General features: G+C 36.9%; 2 protein-coding genes across 8 annotated transcripts in view; one reads left to right on the top strand and one right to left on the bottom strand.

The window, feature by feature from the left end:
* LOC113504291 (protein furry) overlaps nucleotides 1-25040 on the bottom strand; it is a 110037-nt gene that overhangs the window by 40730 nt on the left and 44267 nt on the right. The window lies entirely within an intron of this gene.
* LOC113504295 (neuromedin-U receptor 1) lies at nucleotides 639-24832 on the top strand. Its single transcript, XM_026886552.1, has 3 exons — nucleotides 639-1643; nucleotides 10422-10641; nucleotides 17704-24832. The coding sequence occupies exons 1-3, from the start codon at nucleotides 690-692 to the stop codon at nucleotides 18093-18095; spliced, it is 1566 nt and encodes a 521-aa protein (XP_026742353.1). The 5' UTR covers nucleotides 639-689; the 3' UTR covers nucleotides 18096-24832.

Here is a 25040-nt window from a genome sequence, read left to right as displayed (position 1 = left end):
CAGGCAGTCAGAAGCTTGTCTAACCAAGGGGTATCGTGTTGCCTAGGTAACTGGGTTGAGGAGGTCAGATAGGCTCCTTGTAAAACACTGTTACTTAGCTGAATCCGGTTAGGCTGGCCGACCCCAACGTAGTTGGGAAAAGGCTATGCCGATGATAACCATGGTCATAAATTTTTGTTGTCTGTTTCCATATACCTATATATAGAATTAACGTAGTTTATAATATGTTTAAAATAGCGAAATTAATAACCAACCGAGGCTCCCAACTATGCGTGTGAAATTGCATGATGAATAAACTTCGAGACAGTGATATTGAGACAACTCCTTTTGAATCCCTACGCCGTAGACCGCCTACGCCGTAGCTGACTCTTGCAAAAAAAATATCCGCCGACTGATATCTTGTTGTTAATATTTTTTAATTTATGTCACTTATACTATTATTCTATACTTAATTCGGAAAGTTGATAATAAAAATATTTGATTATTTTTTGTCCACTTTCCTCCTTTCCTGTTTTAAATGAATAGTTCCTGCTGTTGTATTAATCGTAAAAGCAAATAATTGTGTAAACAAAAATTCGAGTAAATTGTAACTTGTTGAATATAGTGGATGGGAAATGACGGGGGGGGGGGCAGTTGGGCGGCTCGGCGCGGCGAGGGGCGGCGAGGGGCGGAGCTCGCCCGGGCGGAGGATGCATTGGTGCAGGAGGTGCGGCGCGCGGTCGGCTGCAGCCCGGCGCCAGTCGCAGCCAGACCCGAGTGGAAGTCACGCGTGGCTCCTCGAGATGGACGCTTCTAACTTTACGTTGCCGACTATCGCGGAAAATACATCGATTACAAATAGTTCTTTAACATCATTTGATATTTATCTCGAAATACTAGCAACACTATTAAATACGTATTACACGCCATTATTAGTGTCTTTAGGTTGCATCGGCAACCTTCTTTCTGTTTTTATATTCTTTACGAGTAAGCTTAGATTTCAATCGACGAGTTTATATCTATCCGCACTTGCGATATCAGATACAGTGTTTCTGCTGCAACTGGTGCCTCCTTGGTTGACAGCTGTACAATCAACGGTTATATTTCACTTGAATGGACTCTGTCAAGTATTTGTGTACGCAAGTTTCGTGTCGTGTCTTCTCAGCGCGTGGCTTGTAGTGGCATTCACCATTGAACGTTTTGTCGCTGTTATGTACCCGCTGCAGAGGAACAGTATGTGCACAATGACCCGAGCCAAGCATATCGTTGGCCTGTTGGTATTGGCTGCACTAATTTTTAACATCCCGGTACTGCGCTTTGCGTCGCCGGGCACAAATGACTGTAATATCGACTCTGAGTATGTCGATCACGCTGCTCGTTTCAACATTGTAGACACTGCTCTATCATTTACATTGCCCCTCGCCATTATAATATTCCTTAATACATGCATAATGGTGGGTGTGTACCGCATCGAGCGCGTGCGCAGGGCTCTTATGAAGATGGAGCAGGAGCAAGGTTCCCTGGGCACGGAGCGGCTGCCACCGCCGTCCGCGCTGCGCTCGCAGCACCGCGTCACGCGCATGCTTCTCATCGTGTCTTCGGTGTTCGTGCTGTTGAACCTGCCAGCGTACACCATGCGAGTGCTGGCCTACGCTTACGGCATGGTAAGTATCATATTTATTTTAGCAGATGCTACTCTCTGTACCACAGCGATGTGTTTTTATATAAACTCTGCGCTTAAGCGACAGCCCGTCAAATTTAACGCAAAAATAATTGCATTGCAAAAGCTGCTTCGTGAAATAATAATTGTTTGAATTAGCCTTTTTTATTGGCTGCTATAGCACTCTTAAAGTTTAAAAATAAAATTTAAACGGCACGGCGCACTGAACACTTTTGTATTATAGTTTTGCACATTTAAATATGGTTAATTGTAGAGCGAAACATATATTCTTATGTCCGTGCGATATTTCACTGTCCATGCAAAATGTGGTTGCTTCTTACAGGTTACACGCTTTGCTAAATAACATCTAAATTAGTAAAAAATATTTTGAGAGAAGGCAAATTATTCGAACCTAATTAATAGATTCAAGTAAATATTAAATGGTGCTCATGCTGTTATTAGGATATACATCAAACGCTGAGAAGGCAAGTGTTCAATAAAGTCAAATGAAATATTAGCATGGACTGAAAAATTCTCAACCAAAGGGCAAGATGCAGCAAATATACTGTTGCTAAATGGGCTTAACGCAGACAAATATATAAACTCGTCGATATGAATCTACGTTTTTTAGGAATTCTGTAGACGGCAATTTCATTGTAATAGTCGAAAGTAGCGATGTACTTTAGTTATAAGTTTAATATATAATAGATAATTAATTGTTATACTACACATAAGTAAACGGCTTAAGTTTATGTTACCTGGACATAATATGTAACAAAAGCTTAAGAATGTAATTTTTAAAGATAATGGCGAAGGGCAAAATGAACGATGTAGTTTTATCTCCAATATTAAAATGAGCAGTATGGTTAACAAGAGGTCATCATGCATATTTCCTTTGCAGCGGGTATTTTACAGCAAACAATCGATCAATGGTGCATGCCACTACGAGAAGGCGCCGAAACTAGCATATACTTATATTTAACATAATTATGACCGTTTATTGTGGACAAAAATTGTATAAACGTGCCGATTGGAGTCAGACTTTACTAGTAAATAAATGATAAACAGGAAAATGAACATGCCTATGTACCTAGACACTTTTGCCATTTGCGAGTATTTCGATGTAACATTCGAATGTTGCGATAGTCGGTTTACGTTCTCATTTAACTTTATAAACTCATTAATTTATTACTTGTAAATTCGAAAATGGTTCGGATTTTACGAACCATTTTTCACAAATAAGACTTTTGTAAGTCAGTTTAATAGAGATGTGTTTGTTATTACGAAATATTATTACCACCTACTTTTTCTGTTAGAATCAAGTTAGACTAAAAGTTCGGTATGGTTTTGGTGTAACAAATAATTTCACAAATCACAAAAAATGATATTGGTTAATAATGACGCCTCTAATATAAGTGCTTGTCGCTTTATTGAAAGCTAGTGGAACTTAGCTATCTATAAGAAGGAGGCCCCCTAAAATTTATTACTGTAACAACTGTTGCTTAACGTTGATTTTAATTATTAGTATTTGATATTATACTGGAAACAGAAGTACATCACGAGTGAAAATTTTTACCGTTTGGCTATCACGGTTTACCTGATACAGCCTAATGACAGAAGGACGGACGAATTGACGGCCAGGTAGACAGACGGAAGAGCCTTAGTAATAGGATCTCGTTTTACCTCTGCGAGTACGGAACTCAAAAAAATATAAAGCTTCCAAATTATTTATACATGTAAGTGGGCTTTAACATTCCTGAAACTTCGGCAGACTTAAACAAAAACTGGTTTCTTTTCTACAAATTATTAGAATCATATCAATTCTGTATTTTACATCACATTTAAAATACGGAGAAAATAACAAGAATGAAATCAAATTATTGTCAACGTGCGTAAACCCAGCACGAAAAAGATTTTCGTTTTATTTTTAATAGCAAAAAAGTTAAATCAAGGAATGCTCGACCCGACCGACGGGAAAAATCATGTATTTGAGTTAGCTTATTGTAAAGCATTCACGTTACTTAAGTAATAAAATGGTGTTAAAATCACACAGTCGAATATTTAAAATGCATCTATTAAACATCGTAAGTTGCAGTACATTACAAGATTAAGCTCATTCAAAGAACAATGAAAATTTTAATTAAGCAAAATAACGCTTTATGGTGCACGGATGCCCTTAGTGCGGTCCCCGGTACATGGGGTGTGACGTGGTTGTGTCGCGGCTTGTGTGGACAGGTGACTTCGAGAAATGAGGATTACTTATTTATTATATTTATGTAATCCGCGCAACATTAAGTGAGTATTTTATAATTTTGTTAATACTATTGCAAGAAATATAAAATGATATGCTTGAGTTAATACTTTAACTAATTATTGTATTTTTTTAGAATAGTCGTGCTCAGATTGAAGCTTGGCTTTACGTCGAAGATGTTGGGAAGAAAATAATTTAGAACATGATTAAGCCTCAAATGATTTAGTATAATTATTTTTTAGGAGCAGAACCACCCACCTGAGTCCGGATAAGATCAACATTCCCTTTAGCATCATTGCGATCAGGTCGCTGTTACGACTACGGAACATCAAGAAAAGCAGTTGCGATTATGTACCGCGTGAATTTAATTTGTTTGTCCTCATCATTCCTTTGTTCACTATTCGCAATTATTAAACAATGGTTAATTGTTCAGTTAAAATCTTATTTTGGCAGACATTTGCTATTTTTGCGTGGAAATAATCTGAAGCATTGTGAGTGGTTGAAAAATAATTAAATATATTTTTATCCCTAAATATTTATTACCAACTGTTGATTTAGAACATAAATGCATTAAAAAATATATTATGACGTTTTTATTTAAAACACGAATCAAATTGAATACCCTCACGTGACATAATTTTATAACTTTGTTTTCGCGTATTCTAGAAACCAGACATAGCCCCAACTTATTTTTCTAACGCTGCGATCAGATATTGGAATCCAAGTGTGTGTCGATTAATATAAGTTTTTTTTAGTTTAAGATGTCTCAAAGGACCCATCGATCAGCTTTTTTTATTTCCGTATCAAAATCAAATATCGAAATCAAAAGTTTTTAAAACGTTACAATAATGACTGTAATTACATCAAACCAAACCTAATTGGTTTAATTTGCGTGTCAGAGAGTTGCTTCATAATTAGTAAAGGCGGGCAAAATCTAATACAAACGCACTCCTTCAAATTCAGTCGCTGTAGTTACTGATTACTCATTACGCAGTATACCGTCGGCTCTGTACATGTGCCAAGTTGTTTTAATGAATGCACCGACAGTCGAGGGGTTGTTGTCACCCCGTCAAACCGAAACAGAACGCGAGGTATTGCGGGTTCTATCTCCACGGAGGACAAGCATTTGTGTGATCTACGAATGCACGTCCTGAGTCAGGGAATCTTTGTGCATAGGACTTGAATGTTTGTGAAACCACCCGTGACACCAGGTTAAATACGTCAATGAGGGAGACGTTAAAAACATAGTCAATCAGCCATGATAAATTTAAAAAATATACTTTATAATTTTATTGGCATTGAAAACTACGAAGTCACGTAAGCCCATCGTTAGCTAACGCCGAAGAAAACTAAGTTTCTTCAGTTCGTCGTGCATAGTTCAGCCAGATTTGCTTACGCCGCGCGCCGGTCCGCCGCAAAATGTGCACATGAAAAAACAGACGAGATAGAAAAAAACTGTCTCAACTTTGTAAGGTTAAGCAGACCAATTTAGTTTAAGTAAAGGCAATTAGGTCCTAATTAGCTGCTAATTTAATAATAATAATTAACAAGAAGTAATTCGAAGTCTCTAATTACAGTCTTCAGATAAATTCTGAATATTAAGACATTTAGCTACCAACTTCCCAACACCATTACAAACATTTTTACCTAATAATAAAACATAAACATTTTGAATTTGTTAAAAATACGATCTACAATGGTATGAAGTATGAGGGAAGAAAATCAAATTGAATAATAATACGATTAGTATCGGTGGAGTTAGGTGCGAACATAACAGGCGTCGCGGGTCGGTCGGAGTTAGTCGGCAAGCATATTGTTTTTGTTGAACAGTTGCTTGAGTACGTCTGAGAGAGTGAGGGGTGTGCCACCTGTTGAAACGTATCTTTTCTTCGTCTTTGAGAGAGCGAATTTGTCGCGACCTACTGCGCGTTTTCTATTTGTGTAGTAATGTTATCGAGGTTTGGTACAAGGCATATTGTTTTTATTTAGACACAACGCGTATTATGGTTTTTTTTAAATACGTGACTATTGATTTCAACGCCGATATTAGAAAATAGTCAAAATAAAACAAACAAAAAATAGTATAGTTAATCTATTTTGTGCGTATTGGGCGGAATTTAAAAGTGAATTAGTCTAGAGTGGGCGGGATGCGTGCGCTGCAAATTCCCTGCAGCTAAAATCGGTTTAGTGCCCAAACCACTCGCTGCTACACACTTGTGACATTCGCTACTTTTTACCAATTTCCTATGTCAAAGGGCATCTATTTTTATCTACTACGTGTTACGTACTTTACATACTCGATCGAGTTAACTCGTTCTTTGTAAATGTCAGTACAAAATTACAGTTTTAGAAGCAACCAAAATTACTGGGTACTTTTATGGTTTTTATTTGTCAAATTGAAAATAAAACAAAAAAATCGGGATTGGAAAATCGGACGATTGAGATTTGAGACAGGGAAGCATTTAGTAATACCTAATCCTTGCGTCATGTCAAAACGATTACAAAACAAGGAACGCTTTTTAAGAGTAGTGGAAATATTACACTTAAAAATATTATTATAATAATTTACTCACGCTTACTTATCGGGATAGCCCGAGTAGTTCGGACCCAACTGGAGTCCTTCATTGTAAGCTGACGAGGTTCCTAATTTTTATTTTTAATATAAAATAAATTATAAAAAAAATATATTTGACTAACATCCTTTGATGAAAACTCCAAAGAGAACAAGATAGATATTAACCCATTCAGACAGTTGGGCGCGGTGGCGACAGAGCGGGCCTAATATAAAATCCGTGACGCCACCACTTGCGGCTTCACGGGCGGGATTAACTGGCGAGTGAGTTTCAACGTGTTAATGGTGGGGTTTCCGACCCTGTGTTGTTTTGGTTTGATGGCTATGTTTTTGAATAACTCACATTTAACAGTACGGGAATAGTGTTTTAGGAATAAATGTGATTAGTAATTTCCTTCAGCCTCTTCATAATTATACCTCACCATGCGGAGTTATCGATTGGAATATGTACATAAACCTAAACATTGATACATATTTTAATCCCTAATTAATAAACGCTAATTAAAAACAATAATGATCTATCATGAGATGAGTTCGAGTGGTCTCAGTTGAGTAAAAATCAGTAGAGAAATAGACATAGCAGTTAATAGAGGATTACAACATATAAACAGAGATATGAAGCGCCGGAAGGGGCGGCAAGTGATACTTGAATGTAAACGCGCAACCTTAAAAAATACGGGGACGATCAAATCAATCTTTTAGAAAGTATTATAATAATTATAATTTATACGTCAAAACAAGCGCTACACGTGTTTGAGCTCGAGTGGGTTTTATCGGTAATTAGCTTAATTATTGGAATAGGTTATACTGTGTTTCAAATGAAAATTTATTTCTATATCTATTATATGAACCCCATATTCGTCAGATAAAATGAAAGTTTATATGCTGAAAAAATTTTGTCACAAAAAAGATGTTAAATCTTAACTTAAATTAACATATTATAATAACTACACAAAATAATAATTGACATTGAACAGTCTGACTAAAAGTTTGGCAACTTTCGAACGTCTTTGTAGAAAGTGATTAGAGCGGTAATGACAATTAAAATTATACGCGACTTCAAGCGAGAGTCAACTTATTGAAAAGGCCTTTTCGGATTGAGAGAGGTAGTCACTATTGCATATTTTCTTCGCGTCGCTAAATGGCGAACTCTAGACTGTTTCATAAAAAGGACCCTCGTAATAAGTAGCTGGCGCAGTCCCACTTTTTTATAGTACAGCTCGCGATTCTCTGTTTGCTATCGATACGGATTCTGGCATCCATTACAACGTTATTATTTATTACGTTTCAGCAAATGTAAAACGAGTATGAGCTCGGTATTTGATACTTTAATATTTTTTGCCGTTCATTTTATTACTCGCTTTTTAAAGTCGATTATATTTTATTTTTTGAAGTCGACTTAATTGTTCGTTTTTGTTTGTTCCACATCTACCCAAAGGGGAAATAGCTTATTACTGAGGCAACGCCGTCTGTCCGTTTGTAACGAGGCGCTATCTCATTAACCGTGATAACTATACAGTTAAAATTTTCGCCATCTCTAGTGTTATCATTATTGTCTTCGTAAAAGCCTGGAGTAGGGCAGTATTCGGCCTGTTAACAAACAAAAGTGCGCACTGAATGACGTGTCAATTACTGCACGGTCCGAAGCCGGCGCTAAAACGAGAACATTGAGATAACACCTCTATAAGCAATAGGGGGTACTGGAATCGAAGAGACAATTTACCACGATTACAAGAATGCTAATTAAATGGTGAAAGTGTTAATTCAATTTAAAAATAAGCCAATTAATATAACAATAGTGGTCGATGGCCAAAAGCGTTAATTTTTTTTTTTTTAATTTTTGTTTAAGCCTGCTCCAGGAATCTAATATATAATTCTAATATATAAAATTCCCGTGTCACGATGTTGGTTACCGTACTCCTCCGAAACGGATTAACCAAATTACCCGATTTTTACCAAATTTTATATGCGTTCAGTAGGTCTGAGAATCGACTAACATTTATTTTTCATACCCCTAAGTGTTAATTTGTTATTTTGTTTTTCGGACAAAATTTTTGTTTTGATTTCTTTATAATGTGTCAATAAAAATACATACAACTAGAAATAATTCATGAGGCAAAACAACGTTAGCTGGGTCAGCTAGTATTTTTATAAAGATTTACAGTTTTTAATTTAAGATTTTAGTATTTAATTTAAGAAGGCGTACTACCAACTTTAAAACAAACCTAAACGAAAATTCTGAACTGCCGCATCTTAAATTATTTATTTATGCCTTTATTTCATAACTTATTCTTAAAAAATGTATGACTATAAAATAACAATGAAACTAAGCCCAATTACGTACATATTGAATATAATTACGGATAGGATTCTCTCCTATGCATGTACGAGTATCTACGTGATTTACGTCGTCATTCATAGATTTTTTGTTATTTCTGTTCAATAGCCTGTAATTAATTTGGTATTACAGTATGCGTTTCGTATAATTACGCATTTAATAGAGATGAAGAGATGTAATGAGTTCTACATACGTCAGTCAGCTTATGTAACCCAAGTAAAATGAATAGACCGCCTATTTGCGGGGACTAAATAGAAACAATGAATGTTTGTATGCAGGGTAGCGAGGAGCGGGTCATCGCTGCCAGATCACGTACTTGATGAAATTGTGTGTCCCACACAATTAGTGCAATTTGTGCGGATTCAAACCTAGGTCCACATTGGTGATTTTGTGTTGCGCAGTTATTTTTACAATTTTTATTTTTATGCGCGTGTACATATTCGCCGATGCTTGGAGCACAAAGCTGTTGTACTGTGAAAAGTTTTGTGTAAATACTTCAGAATTATAATTTTGTATATACCTAAGCTTCCTTCATTTTTAACCGTCTTAAGGAGGAGGTGCGGATCAATTGCTCGGATATTTCTGATCCGATTAACGTGTCAAATATGTATATAATAAGTAATTTAATAAATTAAGTTTGGCAGAGTCGGTTTTATTTTATATTTTACGAAAAAAGTTAAAAGTGACGCGTTCATATGGACCGATAGTTGCATCTGTTACGGGCTGAGTTGGCATGTTAATTAGACTTCAAATAATAGAGAGCCAAACTTGACAGCTCTTCCACGTTTAATAATAGAAAAATAAACAAAATCGGTTCATCCTGTCCGATAACATAAAAAATACTGACGATTTGACAACCTTCCCGTATTCGAAGTCGGTTGAAAATAATTATTTTTTAAAGTTGTTTTTTTTTAATTCCGTTATTTTTTTTATGTTCATGCTTTGTACATTCGCCGGGCGCAATTGAAAAGCAGGAGGAATTTTTATTTGTTTATAGTTTTCATAATATTACAATAAATTAATATTACCACTGCGTTATAGCGCTACACTAAGACGCAGTATTAATATTTATGTTTGTTAAAACCAAACTCAACAATTTGAAAATAATAACTAATTACCAAGAAATAGATTCCACGATCGGCTGGTGCACTACCAATCCATCCTGGAATCTGTTTCATGAATACATTACAGAGATAAAAAAGACGCATGAAATCTCTGTGGTGGATGATTAAATCCTTAATTTAATTTAATCCTTCCGACCAAATCGGAAGGATTAAAGGCCACAAGGGGAGCGTATAGTAATTTCGTTGTGTCAAATATTTTTAAAGTATTTGACTCAAGGAAATGACTTTTAACGCTAAATGGTAATGACGCGGGCTGTCTGTCAGCTACCCTGCGTGAAGAGTAACGCGGAGGGCGAACGGATAAGCGGGTTAGCTTGCACAGCAGTGTAAATTGGCGAACGAGATTTAAAAATGGTTGCACATTTTGGGCTGCGTGGTGAGAAGCGCGAAATGTTTTGTCTTCGAAATTCGGTGCCTTATTAAAACTGTATCCCCTTAGCACCGTCGAGGAAGCGTGATCTTCTTCCGGCGGTTCTAAGCGGTTTAATTTGTCGTAGCGTGCCACAGAGTACACCGGGCGTTGGGCAGCGGTTCAGCAGCTAGCACTGATGTTTTTTCATACTAATTTTGGCATCAACTTCATCCTGTACTGCCTCTCGGGGCAGAACTTCCGACGGGCGCTGTGTGCGGCCATCCCCTGCCTGCGTCGCTTCCTGCGCCGCACCGACGACATGGCGCTCGTCTCCCTGCATGCCGGTAGAGCCAGCAGCATCTCAAGTAAGTGATTTTCTAATGTTTCACTTAAAATTATCAATACCATAACCGAATTATCTCTTGACTCCGTGGAAACATTTTAATAACAGAAGAAACTTTTAGCTGACCTTTAATAGTGTACTATGTGTTTAATAGTTAGAAAATTAAATTATCACAACACCATCACAAGTACTGGTGTAACGCGGGACACCTACATCTATTTATCAACTGTAGCATTGATGAGGTCCGAAAACCATTTTCATAGTTCCTGCTAGGTTGTTTAGCTTTTAAAGGATTATGGCCGGCACTTAGGTTTAGCGGAGCATACGAGTGCTTTTGAAGAGGTACTATGCAGTATATAGCACTAACAACCGGTCAGTTTGTATTGTGAATGTTTATTCAAGCTTCAAATATTCAATGTTGCCCATTATTATTTCGTTTTTTGAAGACTGCATAAGGATATGATTTCGGAGGCCGCTTTTCAGCAATGTTTACTCGTAGTATCTTTTTATTTACGGGATGACTTCATGAAAACAGATCTGGTCCTTTTTAAAGGCGTACACGGGACACAGGTCTTTTATGCAGAGAACTAAGCGGGCATCATCCAACCTCGCTTTTTGAGAGAACAGACATTAACGAAACAAAGTAGATCATAGCATCATTATTTTACACTAGGTGTGTAAATAATTGTAAGATGCAGTAACTTACTGTAAGATGCTATGTGGGTTAGTAAGATTAATTAAGATTTTTCTGAAAAATGTATAGTATTTTATTGTAAAAGGAGAACTTACACATACTACTTATGACAAAATCACAAAAGACCGTAATTAATTTAAAGCCAATTACAAGTTTTCGTAATTAATGATTAACAAAAACAAATAAAATTAAATTGAAATTATAAACAAGTTTAAGATGGTGTATTAATATTAAGCACATTAATGGTCCAAATGTGAAAATAAATGTTCATAAAGATTTTTCTCCCGTCCGATCCCGTTTACCAATTCAGAAATATAGGATTCGCTATTTGCAATTTTGAATAAAAATGCCAAATCTGCTACCGTCCTTTCTTTTAAAGGGAGTTAAATTTTATGCAACGTGCAAATTAATTAGGTAGGTGAAAACTAATTTTCTCATTCTCAATATACTGAGGATCCCAAACTTGAGATCATTACTGTGACTGCGAATAAAAGCGCAAAACTATATTCGAATAGTTTTAATATTCTTAAACTCTGACGAAATTGTAATAATAAATCAACAATACTTACAACATGTAAGTCAATAAGTAGTTGTCGTCCTTTTCATAAAACACCATTACAATTAGTTTCCGCGTAACTACGCCCAAATCAAGTAACCGCGTCGGTACGCAGACTAGAAATTCTTAAGATAAGAATTCAATGTACAACTTCCAACTTCACACTTTGTGAATATAACGAACAAATATCAAACGTTGGCTAATCTAAAACCTAGATTTTGCTCTCTCTTATTGGTTGCTTTAATAGGATTATTCAGAAGATACAAAGCCGAAGCATGAACCTTGCAGGGGGTCGCTTTAGTGAACGTTGCTAATGTTGTTCGTTTTTATTTTTGATCTGGCTATTGACGTTTCGCCAATAACGATGTCTGTATGACGATAGTCTGATGGAGTAATCAAAGTCTGCGCAGAGGGTAACTTCATGAACGGCTTCAAAAATTTTACATTCACTCGCTGTCGCCTTCACTTTTACGATACCTATCCATTGCAAAACCAATTAATAATAGGCAACGCTAATATTAAAAGCTTGAGGATATATTCACTATATAAAGTGATAAGTTTATCAACAATAAAAGAAAGCGCTCAAAATTCGACTAGTTTATATTCGTCGTTTATAGAATTTAAATTAGAGTATTCATAATATACTTTATTGTATTAGCTTTTTTCCTAAATACACAAAACAATCTAATTGTAGGTAAATACAAAGAATTGAATTTTAATTCTGTACAAACAGGCAGTTTTTTAACAAAAAGTTCATTAAAATCACGAATTTTTGATGTTATTTTAATTAATGGAGTACGCGTAAAACAATGCACCAATATCGTTCACGTTTCAATTTTTTTACACACTATTTTAATAAAGTGCATCTAAAAATTGATAAATGTGAAGTGAAAGATAATAATTTGGTACAATACATTTTAATGGACCATTTGTCATAGGACAAAATATTTATAGTGATTTCGTTGACTTGTTCACATCTGGCTGTGTTGTATTGAATACAGCGGCCATACATTTAAAATTATTTTCTATTGAAAAATATATTGAAACGAATGGATCAGGTTTCTGCACGTTCGTGGTATTGAAAGCCGCATTTCACTATAACTGGTTAGTTGAGAGGGTTCCGGTAATATTGTGTTATTGCAATATGTTTTTGTTTTATTGCGCGTTAGTATTGAATATCGAACCGACTGAGTATTTTATGTTGGTTACTATCTTCCTTGATAGTTTAGGATCTCGGTTGGCTTTTAAAAGGTTATTTGAAGTGAGTGTTTGGAGGGAACTTTGTGAAAGGGCCCTTTCGTCCAAGCTATAGGCAAAGTGTGTCAGGGTTATGCGCGGCTACCTAGCGCTCACGGATAACTTTATCGCAGGACTGTTCGTATCGTCTCACTCTCTTCAAGTCGCCAAGACACTTTTTTAATAAGTTTACTTACTTTTGAGTGTCTAACTTCACTACAGCATATTATAGAATAGGTTATAGATTAATAGTTATTCAAGTTAATGAAAAAGTACATGGACAGAGTTTGTACCAAAATTTATTCTAAATAATCCCAGGATTTAATTATATTTATTAATTGTTACTATTATTTTCTTGTCATTAAAGGGGCCTCTACAAGTAACGCCATGCTAATATGAATTTCTCTCATAATTAATTAAATAACACATTAACGGTACGTTTGTACTAACACCATATATTACAATGATTACTAATAACGCGCCTCCAGAAACTGCTGTTCCGATTTGTTTTTTTTTTTCAATGTAAGTATATATCCCATCAGTCGATAATTATTAAGGGCAGAGCAGTAATTAAACGTGTTACGAAAACGGTATAAGAAATCCTAAGAAGATGTAATTCTTCTACGCGAACGCGGAACAGCAGTTATTAATGATAGTCCACATTTTTTTCATTTTTAAAAAACAAAATGTTTGTTGCTTCTATTTAAAGATTCATACTAGATGAATAAACAGAAAGCATTCATTTCGGCAACTATTTGTCCAACGTCCACACATATTCTACATATCTAGGTTTTCAATATGCCTTTGTTTGTCTTTCCGGTTCAAAAAGGCAACGTTTTTTTGCTTCAACACATGTAAAATAGCTGGACTTTAGCAAACATTGATCGTAGGTCAGTGAAAAAGCAATATTGTTTAGTACCATCGCGCTACATTTTGTTATATAGGAAGTGACCAAACATTAAGCCTTAATATAATAGATTCATTGTTTAGAAGGCTTGTTTGATTAATTTTGCTTTAGTAATGAAGTAATAGTTTTACTATAAAGATACCTAAACGCGTTGCAACATTTTTTCATCAGTTTAAAAGTTAACTTTTAAAGATAATTGTAATCACTGTTCAATCTGCAGTTTTAAGATTTAATAACTATATATTAATAATTATTAACTACTACTAGATCATGCGATGGTATGTGTAAATATGTCTAGAACATTCTTTGACTAATTGCTTGCGAAGACTTCATTAACTTCGTCAACTGTACCGTCAACTTAGAGACTGTGTGGTTAAGCAAGTTTAGTTTGTTCCTTACACGGCAAATTACAAGGAGCATCAAAGTTATTTAGTGCAGTCTAGAGAATTGTCTTTATATTCAATTTAAGCACTTGATGCAACAATTATTTCCGATTCGTCCAGTAGAATTACGAGACGGGGTAGGGCAGGGCATTTATAAAAAAAATGTTATGTCCGGGACTGTGACAAGTGAGTCAGAATTCCGAAGATGTAGGATACGTTTATCTCTTATCTCGTAAGAAAGTACGTTTCGAAAAGAGTACCTGCATTTTAATGTAAATAACCCGAATTCAGTTATTGAAGATACCGAATTAGACAAACTAATTATAGTTATATTCGAAATCGTTTTAATAGCACTAATATGTAGTGCTATTAAAACGATTTCGAATTCAATCAATATGTATGTTTAACAGACACTTTACATAGACTGAGATTGACTTTCGTTTAGGAATAAAGTGTAATTCATGAACGCCTAGAGCTAGACACCGCTTCATCAACTAGCATGCAAAACAGGTGGGCCGCGAGGCGCAGAGTGTGAGGCGCGCTACAATGTCAACACAATAACACTCTGTTCACTGCTTTTATTAAAAATCCTTTTCTGCCTATCGAGTAGTTTTCGTCGTCACGTTCATTTACGTTGGACGATCGTGAACGGAATAAATACCGTCCACAAAATGCCTTTATGACCTAACTTAGTATAGTATCACCTGTACGTTTCATATTTACAAAATGAATTTCAGTGTCTATGCTGTCAGGGTACGGGATCGTCTCTTTTAAGTTTTTTGTTATTCCGATTACAGTCAATCTTTTATATTGAACTAGCACCTCATGACGGCTACGTCCGGGTGCAGTACTGAAATTCACTACAACGTTCAGAGCTACCGCGCAACCAAGCAAGTTTTTATTTGCTAGGTACGGAGATTTGAAAAAAAATATACCAAGTATAGATATAGTGAGTCAACCTAAAAAATAGTGTTTTTTGCGGAAGACTTTTGTAGATCTGTTTATAGTACACAGTAATGTGAAACATTGTTTTAATCTAAGTATTTCGTGGGGTTCAGCCAGCATTTGCCAAGAAAATCTCAAGATCACAATCTATTAAAAATACCGAATCAGAATACGTTGCGCAGTTTAAAACATTAAAGTACAGGAAGAGACAGACAACGGGAGTGATTGCGTTTATAGTGAAATGATAATACAGTTTGTTTTAGGGCCGAAAATTTTTTTAACAACCTACCGCGTTGCTTTTCGGCCTCGCATTTAACTGTTTTATCTAAACTCAGTTTTTTTTTACTTTACGTCAAATGAAGTTAGTTCACATACTTTGTTATTTATTTCTTGGGCTTTAAGAATGTCGCATGCTTTTTCTCTTGACAAGACGTCAATAGTAAAGTAATAAAATCGAAGAAGCTAGTCACATTTCCTCTAATAGAGGCTTTATTCAAGAGTTAACTGTAATCCAATGGCCAATGGGAAATGAAAATTCTTGTAATCTATTGAAAAAAGGTTGTCTGTTTTTATAATTGAGATTGAAATCTAATCCAATGAATGAAAAAAATGTATGAACAAGGGAAGCATGGAGAATAGGTTATTGGCTATACCCATAGTCTTTAGAACACCAGTCAAGTATCAACTCGACGGCGCGGCGCGGCGGCGTAACATTTTCATTTAGAGCGGACATGTTTCGACATTGATTTAAGTTTTAGTTTTACAAGTGCGGCAATACTGCGCCGGGTACATATCATTTGTGATATCACGAACTTCGAAACATGACTTATTTCCAAGCTTTTGTGATACAGATGATTAAATGAAGCGAGAACCCGTGCTTGCCCAGCACATACTACATTACAGCACTGAGTTTATATTTATCACACAAATTATAACGTTGACCGAGGACCACTCAATTTATTGATTAATTAAAATTTAAACACAAATACCAAACACAACCCCTAATTAGTGTTCCCGTGTTTTGATGTTGATATGGTGGGAATATAACATGAAATAATTTCATTGGTATACCTGATGTAATACGGAATGTCAGTGCCTATTAATATAATTATCGAGTGCCATATCCACGAGTTTTGGTGCAAACAGCGATATAAATTCCGCAAACGAAATTGTAGGAAAGTACTAAATGATGATTGACGCTAAACAATCAAGGTTGAAGTGGAAACAGGCGGGGGTTGCACTTCATGTTACACAGTTTATTCACCGGTTATGGTACTGGCGAGCCGTACACTAATAAAACCTGCTTTAATTCGAAGGGCTTTCAGGAGCACTTGATTTTCAGCCTTCGTGCATTTGTGATTGAGCATGAAACTTGAAATTTTCGAAGTTTGTTTCGTTTTTGTGTTCTTTTTTTGCGATACCGTAATAAACGGCGAAGCTAAATCGATTAATGCAACAATTTGTGTTGTTTCTTTTTGATGCGCGATACAAAGCTTTATTTTACTAATACAACCTTACCTACTACAAGAAACAGACTTGAATTAAAGATGAAATATTTTTATTGTATTTGGTAAAGCGCTGTTTAATCCATGTTTAAGATTAGCTTTGCCAGGCTAGGGCGTTCGCTCATTTGTTTAGCAGATCTAATATTTATTATATTATGGCTTACGTGTTTCTTTCGTCTTAAAGTGTAAGAGTTTCGTAACAAACAATAAGGGCTAACTTATTACCAAAGAATGAGAAATATTTCTTATTTGCCTCCATTCAAGTTCAAGTTCAAAATAGTATGTTAGTCACGTTCGTAGCGTTTACATAGCAGCGAGCGGTGTAGCATTAGCGTAGCATCGCGTAGCAAGATTTAGCAGCATACTACAGACAAGACATATTTGAACAATTTGAGTAAAGCGCTAAAATTATGTCGTACGCTTGGCACACGAGTAGATAGTCAAGAACATAATCTTCAAGAATATAAAACTAATTTAATACGAGGTAAAAAGAAAGTAAAATATATCTTATTGCAAAAGCCTAAAAAGTATTACGGAAGTTTAATAACCTTTTCTTCTAAATTCAATGTTATTAAGTCTTAGTATTTTCGTAAAGTTAAAGTCCAAATAATTTTCTCCATAAAAAAGAGCAATTTGTTGAGACTGAAGTGATAGAAAATAATAACAACGTATATGAGAAAATTATTATAAGTGACATTTGACTAAGACAGGTTCAAAGCCAAGTGAATGCCGTCAGATCTTATTTTTCGATTTTCCATTATGTCTTCATAGCCATTGAGTAAAATTCAACGACTTCACCTTTATTAACGTTGTGTTTCGTTAATACTTCATGTTTCACCGAGCAATATTTGTCAACAGCAACCCACGACAGTGCAAACACTTTATCATCGGGTAGCCGGAACGCTATCGCCAACATGGAGGGGCCGCGGCTGCACGTGCGCCGGCACCGCTCCGAGCCGGTGATCCGGCGCTGGCGCTTCGACAACAGCCGGCAGCTGCGCACGCCGGAGATCATCGAGATGGAAGACATGCGCTTCACCGCCAGCCACGAGCACGTCATGGAACGTCGCATCGACCAGGTGACGCTGCCGCTGCCGCCGCCGCCACCGCCGCCGGCCGCACGACCACGAACGTTCCCGTTCCTCTTTTTCCCGTATCGCAACTTGATGAATCCCCGCTCCAGGAACAGCACTTTGTTCGATGATACACCCAGGCCGAGAAATCGTAATAACAGCAGCGATAGCACTTAAATTACTTATACCAAGACACAATTGTGTAACTTACCAATTGAAATCAGGTGATTTGGCTTGTTAGTCACACTTGACGTTTGCAGTTAAATGGTCAGAACATTTTTTTCTTCAAGTGTTGCACAAGGAATCCTTAATCGCACTTTTGAAGCCGTTCAAACATTTATTCATAGTAATGTAATTTATAAAATTATTAGCTACATGTATGTATCATGGATAGATTCACTAGAGAGTAAATAATAATAATATGATGATGTTGTATCTTTAGGGTGTAAAGCTCTGATCTAGATTGTCGTTCGTCGTCGCCAGCCACTACCCCACTCGGCGCGTAGTGACTGGCGACGGCGGGCTCCGGCTGCTACTGAATAAGGTTAGTGGTAGAAAATATTTTGTGAATACTAAATTAAGTTTTTATCTATTTTATAAGTTAAGATATCGCGTAATTAAAAAAACAGTCATATTTAACCGCTTTAGCCTAAGTTATTGGTGTAGTAAAATCAAACTTAAAACTTAGAAAATAAAATGATATCGTAGAATGATGAGGGTGTAATCTTAGTCATTGTCGTATAGATTTATAGAATTGTAGCTACATTTTACTTAATAATAACAGCTATTTATTATTGAATGAGAATAATGCGACAATATCCATTACTAACATAACTTTAGAAAAAGACAAAGGAAAGAAAAAAATTGAGTGACCACGCATTGAAATAATTCCAAAATGCAATAATTTAAAAGTTAGCACCTAAACCGATAGTAGGTAATACGCATAATAATATATCTAAACCGGACGTATTGAAAAATATTTTTTGAATAATTACCTTGGTATTGATTTTTAAATTTATAGGAAGGTTGGGCCAACTAGGTACAGGGTTAATGTACTGTGACAAGCTCGTAAATATGAAAAACAAAACTGAGAGACTACTGGCCTGCTTGATCACGTTAGTCGGCAAAGTTAATTGTAACGTCATCGGTCAATTACTTTATGGTGTCCTCGAAAATATTGACTGCCTCGCCAAAAACATGTATAAATATACTACCACCGAAACATTTCTAATGGTTTTAGGTTGATGGACATTATGTAAATTGTTCCATATGAACAAGATAAGTAAAAACGATGCAAGAATTAGTGTGTTAGCCATTCTTTTTTCTTTATCTATAACAGCCAATTCAATTCTGCGTACCAATTCTTGCCTAGAGGGTTATTTAGGCAGGGATCGCTGAGTCTAGTTATATCTCTTAACTAAAACAGAAATGCTAAAAAATGAGCAAGCTACATGTAACGGTAAATTAACAAAGCGATAGGCGAGTTCAACATTGGTCAAGTCACTTGAAGTAAAAGAACGGGGATAAAAATATTATAGCAAAGCTTGCATCACCGAATCACTTCTAATCACATTGAAAAGTTAGTTAAGGCAAAAATCAGACAAAGCAATTTCCACCGCAGTACACAAAAGTAGAAAACAGATTAAGAAGTTTGGCAATTAAATTTCATTGCATTTTTGGTCACTGACAAATTAAACAAGTTCTAACGATATCAGTTTCTCTTTTCCTGTAATTTGATCATCGACATCGAAAACTAGTCGGCACTCTTTGTACAGATTAGGAACTTTAGAAAATCCTCTGCTTCTCACTCTACAACGGCTATTCAGTTCAATGATTCTGAACAACTCCGGCAATAGCATCGTCCTCGACATGACGTTAAACTGTCGTTCAGTTGTATTGGGTCGGAGTGTTTTCCAATACCTCTTCGCCGTTCTGGTTTTAAATGCCTTGTGTTAAACTAAACAACACAAGGTACTCTGAACCTGACCGATGTTGTTGGTGGCGGTAAGCACGCTCCAACCAATACAATCGAAGCTTTCTTTCTCTATCGTTTTGTTTCGCTTTCTTTAATTCTTGCTTCAAGCTTGATTACGGCGTCTACTGGGTTTCATGTAGTTTCGGTGTATAGGTTTTTGTCCCCACTTTGGCTGTGATTAGTTTAGTTTAGGTCGTTGCTATGCGCTTCTCTCCAACGCCACTATAGCGCAGCGGGGAAGGAGTCGGGCTCAGCGGGGAAAGAGTCAGGCTGGCGATCGCGAGTACTGAGAAACCCATCCGTGGCACTATTGTGGTGAGCCCAGGTTTGTGAAAACCTAGGGTTGGCCGGAATATAAGTAATATTCGTACACATTGCTTGTATTCTGCGGAGGAGCGCGTGGCTACCATATAACCACCTCTGTTGCGTGTTTTTTATCTTTCAATTAGTATCTTGTGTGACAAGCAATACGTATTGTTTATGGCTGTAACTTTTTCTTCTGCTTATCCATGGACCTCAGATCATGCCTTACTAGACATCCTTGGACCTCAGGTCATGCCTTACTAGACATAGTACTACCTCAAGCCGTCAAATGAGCGTCGAAGACACTTTCGAAACAATCAAACTAACATTGTGCGCCTCCTCGTTTTCGTCCTTTTTCAAAGGCTAACATCTGAATCGATCAACTTCCAAATGTTCACTCTTCAACGAACGACAGTATTTCGTTCACTTCCAAATTTTGCACTTCCCAGTCAATAGAAGAACAGAATAGTTACAGTAAATACTCAATTTGGCTTCTTCAAATCGGTCAGAAATTTCACGAACACAATTCATAATTCAATAGTTTTAGGACTCGGCTGGAGTCTTGGTTTCGTTGGAAAGGTAGCATTTTTTGATTCTACACTTGTCAAATTCACAGTTAGTGTCGAGGGGGCGTAAGATGTGCGGGTGATTTTTCGTAAATTTGACCTTTATTTGTTCAGGCTCTTACCGTAGGCAATAAACAGAGATTTATTTGAAAGCTCTCTATTTTTTGATATTTTATGAGAACATTTTCCTCCAGCCAGGAAATGTTCTCTATTATTGGTAGCAATAATTAATAGTAAGATGACCAAGCGAAACCCCTATACAAGGTATCGTTTCGTCGAGGGGTTCTATACATCTTCCAATTATATCTGATAATATTGGTTAGTAAGGCTCTCGGAGTGAGAGAGTAAGCGAAGGTTACATATTGGATGGTTCCACCTGAAAGAACAGGAATCCGGTACAATTGGGAGGTGTGTAGAGCCCTCCCGTCCTGTAAGGACTAGGTGTTTAAGATCTTTTACTCTTAGTTATGAAAATGGGGACTTATATTTGTTAGTATGTAGCTAATAGTTATGTAGACGCCGTAATTGTGCTTTTCCTAGTATGAACTATTATTTTTGCCACCTTCTATCGCTTCGTTATTCGCTTGACGTATATACCTGGCTTATCTTTATCGACTATCTATTTCCTGAATTTTTAATTCGACTCTCCTTATAACTCTCCCTCTCGCTCTATCTGGGTTTGCAGAAAGACTCAAAAGCAGATGGATTAGTCGCTCACTGAGGTAGCAGTGGGCTAGGAATGGAGTTTCTTCGACGGATAAATTCATCAGAGAAGTTATCCTTAGAAAAACTCAAGATACAAAAGTTTACATTAAGTAGACGAGTATGAGATAAGCACACGTTATAAAAAAAGATAGGAAGAATAGGATAGATGCGAAGCCCATGAGGATAATAGCACAAACAAAAGTTATTTAAGGCTGATGATGATGATACCAGGAGAGCAAGTTACATGTTTACATAAATACTTGTAGGAACATTTTAACAAAAGGTTAAAAACGGAATGTGGAAATGTGATAGATTATTCGGAAAATCGTGTCAATCGTCGTGACAATCGTCCCTTTAAAAAACCTTTCTCTCACACCATGGTGTCCGTTTTGCGCGTTATTACGCTATTATGAAATTGAGATTCAAAATAAAACAAATATATTATTTTAACTCGAATAAAATGTTTCGTTACATCATTAACAAGACGCTTGCATCGTCCTCGACATGACGTTAAACTGTCGTTCAGTTGTATTGGGTCGGAGTGTTTTCCAATACCTCTTCGCCGTTCTGGTTTTAAATGCCTTGTGTTAAACTAAACAACACAAGGTACTCTGAACCTGACCGATGTTGTTGGTGGCGGTAAGCACGCTCCAACCAATACAATCGAAGCTTTCTTTCTCTATCGTTTTGTTTCGCTTTCTTTAATTCTTGCTTCAAGCTTGATTACGGCGTCTACTGGGTTTCATGTAGTTTCGGTGTATAGGTTTTTGTCCCCACTTTGGCTGTGATTAGTTTAGTTTAGGTCGTTGCTATGCGCTTCTCTCCAACGCCACTATAGCGCAGCGGGGAAGGAGTCGGGCTCAGCGGGGAAAGAGTCAGGCTGGCGATCGCGAGTACTGAGAAACCCATCCGTGGCACTATTGTGGTGAGCCCAGGTTTGTGAAAACCTAGGGTTGGCCGGAATATAAGTAATATTCGTACACATTGCTTGTATTCTGCGGAGGAGCGCGTGGCTACCATATTAACACCTCTGTTGCGTGTTTTTTATCTTTCAATTAGTATCTTGGGTGACAAGCAATACGTATTGTTTACGGCTGTAACGTTTTCTTCTGCTTATCCTTGGACCTCAGGTCATGCCTTACTAGACATCCTTGGACCTCAGGTCATGCCTTACTAGACATAGTACTACTACCTCAAGCCGTCAAATAAGCGTCGAAGACACGTTCGAAACAATCAAACTAACATTGTGCGCCTCCTCGTTTTCGTCCTTTTTCAAAGGCTATCATCAGAATCGAGCAACTTCCAAATGTTCACTCTTCAACGAACGACAGTATTTCGTTCACTTCCAAATTTTGCACTTCCCAGTCAATAGAAGAACAGAATAGTTACAGTAAATACTCAATTTGGCTTCTTCAAATCGGTCAGAAATTTCACGAACACAATTCATAATTCAATAGTTTTAGGACTCGGCTGGAGTCTTGGTTTCGTTGGAAAGGTAGCATTTTTTGATTCTACACTTGTCAAATTCACAGTTAGTGTCGAGGGGGCGTAAGATGTGCGGGTGATTTTTCGTAAATTTGACCTTTATTTGTTCAGGCTCTTACCGTAGGCAATAAACAGAGATTTATTTGAAAGCTCTCTATTTTTTGATATTTTATGAGAACATTTTCCTCCAGCCAGGAAATGTTCTCTATTATTGGTAGCAATAATTAATAGTAAGATGACCAAGCGAAACCCCTATACAAGGTATCGTTTCGTCGAGGGGTTCTATACATCTTCCAATTATATCTGATAATATTGGTTAGTAAGGCTCTCGGAGTGAGAGAGTAAGCGAAGGTTACATATTGGATGGTTCCACCTGAAAGAACAGGAATCCGGTACAATTGGGAGGTGTGTAGAGCCCTCCCGTCCTGTAAGGACTAGGTGTTTAAGATCTTTTACTCTTAGTTATGAAAATGGGGACTTATATTTGTTAGTATGTAGCTAATAGTTATGTAGACGCCGTAATTGTGCTTTTCCTAGTATGAACTATTATTTTTGCCACCTTCTATCGCTTCGTTATTCGCTTGACGTATATACCTGGCTTATCTTTATCGACTATCTATTTCCTGAATTTTTAATTCGACTCTCCTTATAACTCTCCCTCTCGCTCTATCTGGGTTTGCAGAAAGACTCAAAAGCAGATGGATTAGTCGCTCACTGAGGTAGCAGTGGGCTAGGAATGGAGTTTCTTCGACGGATAAATTCATCAGAGAAGTTATCCTTAGAAAAACTCAAGATACAAAAGTTTACATTAAGTAGACGAGTATGAGATAAGCACACGTTATAAAAAAAGATAGGAAGAATAGGATAGATGCGAAGCCCATGAGGATAATAGCACAAACAAAAGTTATTTAAGGCTGATGATGATGATACCAGGAGAGCAAGTTACATGTTTACATAAATACTTGTAGGAACATTTTAACAAAAGGTTAAAAACGGAATGTGGAAATGTGATAGATTATTCGGAAAATCGTGTCAATCGTCGTGACAATCGTCCCTTTAAAAAACCTTTCTCTCACACCATGGTGTCCGTTTTGCGCGTTATTACGCTATTATGAAATTGAGATTCAAAATAAAACAAATATATTATTTTAACTCGAATAAAATGTTTCGTTACATCATTAACAAGACGCTTGCATCGTCCTCGACATGACGTTAAACTGTCGTTCAGTTGTATTGGGTCGGAGTGTTTTCCAATACCTCTTCGCCGTTCTGGTTTTAAATGCCTTGTGTTAAACTAAACAACACAAGGTACTCTGAACCTGACCGATGTTGTTGGTGGCGGTAAGCACGCTCCAACCAATACAATCGAAGCTTTCTTTCTCTATCGTTTTGTTTCGCTTTCTTTAATTCTTGCTTCAAGCTTGATTACGGCGTCTACTGGGTTTCATGTAGTTTCGGTGTATAGGTTTTTGTCCCCACTTTGGCTGTGATTAGTTTAGTTTAGGTCGTTGCTATGCGCTTCTCTCCAACGCCACTATAGCGCAGCGGGGAAGGAGTCGGGCTCAGCGGGGAAAGAGTCAGGCTGGCGATCGCGAGTACTGAGAAACCCATCCGTGGCACTATTGTGGTGAGCCCAGGTTTGTGAAAACCTAGGGTTGGCCGGAATATAAGTAATATTCGTACACATTGCTTGTATTCTGCGGAGGAGCGCGTGGCTACCATATTAACACCTCTGTTGCGTGTTTTTTATCTTTCAATTAGTATCTTGGGTGACAAGCAATACGTATTGTTTACGGCTGTAACGTTTTCTTCTGCTTATCCTTGGACCTCAGGTCATGCCTTACTAGACATCCTTGGACCTCAGGTCATGCCTTACTAGACATAGTACTACTACCTCAAGCCGTCAAATAAGCGTCGAAGACACGTTCGAAACAATCAAACTAACATTGTGCGCCTCCTCGTTTTCGTCCTTTTTCAAAGGCTATCATCAGAATCGAGCAACTTCCAAATGTTCACTCTTCAACGAACGACAGTATTTCGTTCACTTCCAAATTTTGCACTTCCCAGTCAATAGAAGAACAGAATAGT

This window comes from Trichoplusia ni, chromosome 21, assembly GCF_003590095.1.
Source record: "Trichoplusia ni isolate ovarian cell line Hi5 chromosome 21, tn1, whole genome shotgun sequence".
Lineage (NCBI taxonomy): Eukaryota > Metazoa > Arthropoda > Insecta > Lepidoptera > Noctuidae > Trichoplusia > Trichoplusia ni.
Note: the sequence above shows the minus strand (reverse complement) of the source record. Positions and strands in the feature narration are given on the sequence as shown.